This window comes from Octopus bimaculoides, chromosome 6, assembly GCF_001194135.2.
Source record: "Octopus bimaculoides isolate UCB-OBI-ISO-001 chromosome 6, ASM119413v2, whole genome shotgun sequence".
NCBI classification, from domain to species: Eukaryota; Metazoa; Mollusca; class Cephalopoda; order Octopoda; family Octopodidae; genus Octopus; species Octopus bimaculoides.
Window position 1 is genome coordinate 80,452,732 of NC_068986.1, and position 8,334 is coordinate 80,461,065.

The 8,334-nt window shown below is 37.8% G+C and overlaps 1 protein-coding gene across 3 annotated transcripts in view; it reads right to left on the bottom strand.

The window, feature by feature from the left end:
* The window catches only part of LOC106870698 (origin recognition complex subunit 4), a 44,659-nt gene that overhangs the window by 7,782 nt on the left and 28,543 nt on the right, over positions 1-8,334 (bottom strand). For all 3 annotated transcript variants that reach the window (XM_014916863.2, XM_014916864.2, XM_052968896.1), the window contains exons 7-11: positions 6,272-6,420; positions 4,029-4,202; positions 3,158-3,244; positions 1,656-1,764; positions 813-908 (exon numbers count right to left, since the gene is read on the bottom strand). In XM_014916863.2, coding sequence (XP_014772349.1) covers positions 813-908; positions 1,656-1,764; positions 3,158-3,244; positions 4,029-4,202; positions 6,272-6,420 — 615 coding nt within the window. The remainder of the gene's footprint in view (positions 1-812; positions 909-1,655; positions 1,765-3,157; positions 3,245-4,028; positions 4,203-6,271; positions 6,421-8,334) is intronic.

Here is an 8,334-nt window from a genome sequence, read left to right on the forward strand (position 1 = left end):
TAAAAGCCATAATTTTAAGGAGCGATAAGAATTTTTGAATAAAGGAAAATGGGTAGCGGTGGGTAGGTACCGCCAGCGAGTAGATAGGGCTCTTAATTGTAGATTTTAAATATTTGAGAGACAACAATGCATAAATCGTAATTTTTAAAAGAGCAATGAATTCTAGGTGATTAGAATATAACGTAGCATGAATTTAGGAAGCTTAGAAAATGAATAAGCATGAATTTAAGACAACAACTGAATTCAATTGAATTTCATGGAGAGAAACAAGATAAATAATAGAGGGCAAACTAAAGCGCGAAGGTATGAGATGTTTGAGGCCGTAAATAAATAAAAAATCTCTATCTTATCTGCATCTTGGAGATTTCGTCGTAGTATGTCGATGTCAATTTTTTACAATCTGCTGCAAAAACAAGTCCACTGATTGAGCTGTTCATTGCTTGATGGACTAGCTCAGAAACAGGGGATAGAAAGATGGAGGGAAAATTAGATGTAGTAAGAAACATATACAACAAGTTTTTTGTTATACTTAAATATTTCTAATAATATCAATACAGTGAAGAAATAATTCAGCTCTCACCATCTATAAATGTGAAATAGAACCAATATTAAATAACTGCTCACATCTATGGGACAGTGCTGCTGCTGCTACACACGCTTATGAACACTCTAAACATCCAAAAGAACTCTTGATTAATTATCACTATTGTCGGCAGCGATGAGATTTTCTATGTCCAAATCCCCTTCTTGTCACCAATCTATAATTCAGGCGTAGAATAGAAAGATTCATAGAAACAAAAACACAAACTTACCATTATAGACAATTTCAAAGTTGAAAGGTTCACCATCATAAAGTTCTGTCAGGTGTTTCATAGCAATCACAAGAGAGAGTTCAAGGATAGACAAACCTACATTAGAAAGAGTAAAACATTCTTAGATCATTTACTTATCAAATATCTCACGTTGAGTTTTTACCAATCAAAAGAATAGTAATGATAATAAATCCTTTTTACTATAAGGCACCTGACCTGAAACGTTAGAGAAGGGTGCTAGTTGATTTCATCAACCCCAGTACTTAACTGGTATTTATTTTATCAAGCCAAAAAGGATGAAGGGCAAAGTCAACTTTGGATCATGAACTCAGAATGTAAAGAGGGATGAAATGCTGTTAACAATTTTGTCAGCTCACCGCTCTCATGGTAAAAATAACAATGATAGTGGTTACAATGGTAGTGGTTTCAATGGTAGAGGTGCTAGACATTGGAAGGAGTAGTGGTGGTGATACAGACTGGTAATGAGAAGTAGAGGCAAAAGTACTGACAATGGCAGTGGCAATGTTGAAAGTGGTGGAGGCACCACTCTACCAACTAAAAGAGATGATAGTTAAGATAATGTTAGATTACTGTAGTATTAGATGAATGATATGTAAAAGTAAGACATGATGGTTATGGTTGGAAAACTTCAGATAAAAGAGAGCCAGGCTGGAGCTAAACAACAGCAAGCATATTGAAACTGATGTAGCTATCAACCCCAGTGACACTACAGAAGTGCCATTTTATATAGAAACAGTTTCTATGACAACCACACATAGAACAACAATAAAAAGGAGAGACAGAGAGAGAGAGACAGACAGAGAGAGAAAAGGTGTGTCTTACCATGTAGTATGACAGATTTGCTGTCTGTACTCATCCTTTTGAAGGAATCAATAAAATCTGAGACTTGCAAGAATGGTTGAGTGGAACTGAGGTTACAGATTGGTCCCATCTGAAATATGACACTAAATTAGAGTGTTGGCTAGTATAGTTAATATTTATTGTCATTAATACCACTATAACCAATATTACTGCAATTAATATTACTGTAATTAATTTTACTACAATTAATATTACTTCTACTACTACCAAAACTACTGCTGGGAATAGTAGTAGAAGTGATAGTAGTAATTGCAATAATAATTACATTGGCAGTAGGTAGGTAAGTGTCTTACTAAGACATACATACAAACAGAGAGATAAAGAAATAGATATGCAGATATACATATAGAAAGCTAATAAGATAGATATATAGATAGGTAAACAGACTGATACATAGATATGTAGATAGGAAGGTACACAGGTAGGTCAATAGATTAAATAATAAAAGATTTATTGTGGCCATCAATCAAAACTGAGTATGAGTTGGTAACATGTATCATGTTTTTGTGTGAATTGTTTTAGGTCCCACCTACATAGCAGTGAGCAGACAGACATCCACTCAGCTGTCTGCACAACTTTGACCAAGGAGAACACCTGGAAAAGTGGGTGCAACAATACTTGGTGAAGATTAATTTCAATTGAGTAGATTGGGGAGTGCTATGAAACAAAGTGCCTGGCTTGACATCACAATGCACCACCCCATCTAGAAATGGTATACAAGTCCTTGTGACTGTAAGCCCAACATCCTAATCACTAGGTAGGGTACAAATATATTTACATAACTAATATGAGGGATATTCTGTTATGAGTATCCTCATCACCATCATGACCATTTTACATCCACTTTTCCATACCGACATGGCTTGTCTCACAGAATATTGGCATTTTCTTACTCTTTCATCAGCTGCACTAACCTGACACACAAAACAGTTGAATACAAACTGACAAGCAGTTCCACTCGGCTTGAAGGGTCTTCTACTCAAGCACAGCATATTGCTGAAGGTTTTGGTCATTTGTCACTGCCTCCATGAGACACAACACTCGAAAGGTGCTTTTTACATATATATAAATACATATGAATGTGTGTGTGTGTGTGTGTGTGTGTGTGTGTGTGTGTGCGTGTACATGCATGCATAGCCTTGTCTCAATATCGTGATGGTTGCAAATAAACATCATGGTCATACAAGCTGGGTTGTTCGTTTCCAGTCTTCTTAGCAATGGGAAAATATTACCTTGCTTGGAAACGAAAGCTGGTAATTTCATCTGACTCATACAAGAATGGAAAAGTGGGACATTGTGAGAGAGAGTGTGCGTGCATATGTGTGTGAAAAAGAGAGGGACAGAGAGAGAGAGTGATTGAGCATGCACTGTTTACTACAACATTAATAAAGAACTACAGAGAGAACAGAAAAGAGCAGTATTATTGTTGTTGGTACAATAGCTACTATTATAACAAAACTTACCATAAATGTCTGAAGTCTTCGAATGTCTTTATCAATGCTGTACTGACGTTTCAGGACATCTTGAATGGTACCATCCTGACCCAGTTTCTAGCAAAGATATAAAGATCCTATATAGACATATACTTCAAACAATAAAGGCTAACTCCTGCTTACCATCTATTGACATCATGTTCATCTGTCAGAGTGATAAGGGCCATCTAATCAACCGTGACGATGACTGATGACTCGTTCCACTAAAAACTTCAAAATGATGCCCCAGCATGGCCTATCTGTCATCTCATTCAACATTAAGAAAACCAGGAGAGACTGAGGAAGCAGCTTTGTAGCTGTAGGGACCCAGCAGGGAACCCCACTGAACCATCTCCCAGCTTCTATCATCAAACCAGAAATCAATGGACATATGCAAACAGGCTGCAGTTCGTCCACAGTAGAACAGCAACTAACCTATATCAATGTGGATTTTGTGAATTCACTATATTTCCAGTATTTCCAGTCTAATGTCCCACAAAACACAGACCACATTCTATTGCACTGACACTTGTAGGAAATACGGAAAAATCCGTGAAGCAAACAAGATTGACATCAATTAGATTTCAAGTGTAAATCTGAAGGTGTAAGAGACACTCAGACTAACCACTTTGTCCACTTCTTCCTCTCTTAGATCTGGATTTCTCATACAATCCCTCCTTATTCTTATTTTATCCATATACACTACATCAGTCTGAAATATCTACAAATTCTTTCAGTGTTCCTCTTTGGACTTAAAAAATACAAAAAAATGTTTAAATGAAAAGATAACAATCTATAAAAAGTACTTTAAGAATTTATTTTCTTTCTACTTTAAATCAATATTTCACCAAAAAATACTAACCTCAATGGAATCATTCCACTTTGAAACAAACTTGGAATCAGGAAACGTTTTTGGTAATTTGAGGTAGTTTTTAAAGACTTCTGTATATTCTTTGAAGGAGAGTTTATTGAATAAAAGGATTTGGCGATGAGAAAAACGAGATTTAACACGTTTCTCTAACAGTTCCATCACATCCTGAAACAACCAAAATCATAGAACAGATTATAAGCACCAATCTGAAACCAGAGAAGAGCATTGCTTACCAGCTAACTACAATACAAAGTATACTACAAATTCACTGCCATTCCATTTTCTTAAATTATTTATCAAAGGTGTAATTTTTCTGTTATCTTAACTGTTTTAACTAAACACTCAAAGCTATCAGATGTTTTTCATTATTAATGTCTAATACCAAGTTTTTAATATGAAATATATAACTTATTCCTATTGGACAGTTTGTATTGTTAGCAATCTGTCTGTTCATCTGCATGCACACACACACAAACATACAGAAGAACCAAGATATCTGGTGTCTTGCTGTACTCAAGAAAACCTGCCCACCACAGCAAAAACAATATCCTAAAACCACTTTGGTAATGCTCTGCCCCATCAACCTTCTCCCTCCAAGCACATTTCATCCCCCACCCACAAAGATCAAACACTACTCATATCAAGACAACATCACCACATCACACTCCTAAGCATGAGCATCACTCAGCTGAAATCCTCATGCTTGCTCCATATACAAGTTCTCACAATCACCAGGAATATTTTCTGGCAAAAGCATATCCTAGCATAGCTAGGACTGCATCACATAGAGAAGCCCTTCTGTTTAGGACCAGAAGATATTTCACTCCCCAACAACAGCTGACACTCTACAAGGCTCAAGTGATGCCAACATGGAATAGTACTCCCGTATCTGAGGTAATGCTGCTGCTATTCACACAGGCATCCTGGATCAAATCCAATGCAGACTGGTTGGAATTCCAACTCAGTATTAACAGCAGATGCGATAATGATGACTATTAAGGTGGTAAGTGGCCAAATCAGTGTAAGGGCCAACAACATATCTTGTGGTACTTAACCTTTAGCACACTGTAGGTGCATCATGTCATCATATGAATTTTCTCCCCTGTAATAACAGGGCAGTGATAGGGGAAACAATTCTAGAGAAAACGCAGTGTGCTAAAGGTTAAATATGTCCTTTACATTCTGAATGGTAGATTTTGTTTCTCAGCTTTCCAAGGTTGATAAGATAAGTATCACTCATGTAATAAGGTTAATTAAATAAATAATACCCTTGCCTTGACATTTTTGAACTTGTGTCTATGTTTGTATATTATTATCAACATTTTACTTCTCAGAGCTCTCAATTTTAATTGCTCCAGTTAATTCGATGATAGCAGACAGTAACCTGTTGTCAAATGTCTCACAGGGTATTGTTATTATCATTTTACTTCTCAGAGCTCTCGGTCTGATACTGGGGTAAAATATACAAAGCCCAGTATACCCATCATGACTACCTGTCTGATAAGGGTACACCAGGCACATGCCTCACAACCATATGTGCGTGACATGGTGATCTCATATCAAGATTAACAGCACATGGCCTTGCAGATGGGGCCCAGTTAGAATTTTCTTCAGGTTGAGTAGCCTATCCTGCTTAAAAGATCCCTGAATAAGGGTTGTTTAAGGATGTTGAACAAAACACCCATGTTTCTAAAGGTGAATTATTCAACTCCAAAGAATTCCTCTAAACACATGGCTATAATGCTCCCCCACTACTTCTACTCATGATCAGAGATGCACATATCTTCAGCCACTAAGAGACATGCTCAACTGGTTAAGGTCAAACAACTGACAAGCAAATCTGTGGTATTGAGCAGAATATTTGCTGTAGCCAATCTTCTGTGTAGCCCATCTTTTATTATTATCATTATTAAGGCAGTGAGTTGGCAGAATCGTTAGCACGCCAGGCAAAATACTTAGTGGTACTTCGTCCGTCCTTATGTTCTGAGTTCAAATTCTGCCGAGGTTGGCTTTGCCTTTCGTCCCTTTGGGTTTTTTTTTTAAATAAGTACCAGTTAAGCACCAGGGTTATTCTAATTGACTTACCCTACCCCCAAACTTGCTGGCCTTGTGCCAAAATTTGAAATCATTATTATTATTATTATTATCATAAAAAGTAGTAGTAGTAGTAGTAGTAGACACAGCAGCAGTAGTATCAAATGAAGTATCAGAAGGAGTAAGTAGATATGACTTACAAAGCGACAAGTGACACCAATGATAGTGATTGGGGCCTGAGCAGACTGAGCTATATCAAAGAGGTTGTAGAGTAAGGTTTGGTTCCGATGCTGGGCAAAAAGATCAAATTCATCAAGGATGAACAGAATTGGTTTACTGTGTTGACCACCTAAGAATGGAAAAACAGGATGAGTAGCAGGAACATAATCAGGGTCACATAAACATTCTTTTACTTCACACTCATCAAAATACACATACACATATTTGACTGTGTAGTTAAGAAGTTCACCTCATAACCACATGGGGTTTAGGTTCAATCCCCATTGTGTGGCACTCTGAGCAAATGTTTTCTTTTATAACTTCAAGCCAACCAATACCTTGTGATGAAATAGGGTCAATGGAAACTGTATGGAAGTTTATTAGGTGTGTATGTCTTTGTGTTTCCACAGATCGTCAAACAGACACGTTAGGGAAGTCATTATCATCATTGTTTGAATGTCGACTTTTCTTTGCTTAAATAGGTCAGACAGAATTTTGTTGAGGTGGATTTTCAACAGCCAGATGCCCTTCCTATTGCTAGCCTTTGCCTATTTCCAAGTGAGGTAATATTTTTCCCATGGCCAGACGTTTTCACAGAAGATTGGGAATGAGGAACACCACTTACACAGCACCACAAAGACATTCATTTATGATTATCACTTGATATCAGGGCAAAGAAACAATAACACACACACACATACAACAGGCCTCTTTTAGTTTCCATTTACCAAATCCACCCACAGCACTTTGGTCCAGCCGAGGCAACAGCAGAAGATATATGCTCAAATTGCCATGCAGTAGGATTGAACACAGAACTATGTGGCGAGGAAGCAAACTTCTTATTTCTTTATTGCCTACAAGGGGCTAAACATAGAGGGGACATACAAGAACAGACAAAGGGATTAAGTCGATTACATCGACCCCAGTGCGTAACTGGTACTTAATTTATCGACCCCGAAAGGATGAAAGGCAAAGTCGACCTCGGCGGAATTTGAACTCAGAACGTAACGGCAGACGAAATACTGCTAACCATTTCGTCCAGCGTGCTAACGTTTCTGCCAGCTCGCTGCCTTCTTACCACACAATCACACCCATGCTTAACCCAGCCTGTGCCTGTGTCCTGCATAGATAACATGTATGACAGCTTTGACACTTTCACCTTCAGTGTCTGATTTATGTGCTTTTCCTTTTCTTTGTGGAGACATAATACAACAAAGCAGTGAGGAAGGAAGTATATACATGACACACTACTATTACTATTACATGAGACTTAACACTATATCAAAGGCTCACAGTGAATTGCTACCAACATGAACTACCAATCACTCACAGTTCTTTGTTTTATAACGATGAGACAGTCCACCTTTAGTCACTTGGTGGGGTGGTTGGAATCATCCCACAATTTTTTTGCGGACAGACATCTTTTCTATTACTGTAACATCATTAATACATATACAACAATGATATAACTGTAACATTATCACTATATATATATATATATATATATATATATATATATATATATATATATATATATATATACATATACATACATATATATACACACACACACACATATATATGGACAGAGTGTAAGTACCTTGAGAGAAAAGTTGAACCTAAGAAGCATCGATTGCGCTGGTATGGTCATGTGGCGAGAATGGATGAGGATAGCTGTGTGAAAGAGTGCCACACCCTAGCAGCTGAGGGAACCTGTGGAAGAAGTAGGCCCAGGAAGACCTGTGATGAGGTGGTGAGGCACGACCTTCGAACATTGGGCCTCACCGAAGTCATGACTTCTGACTGAGACCTTTGGAAATATGCTGTGCGTGAGAAAACCCGGCAAGCCAAGTGAGACCTAAATCCAAGGCTTCTGCCAGGGGTGTAGCCAGCCCACTTATGCATACCTTTCCTTCATTGGACACTAAACTCCACTTGCGAAGACCTATTGAGGCAAGTGAAATCGAAATCGAACTAAATTCGACAACTGGCACCCATGCCAACATCGTCTCCTTCATTGGACACGAACCTTGGCTTGCGAAGA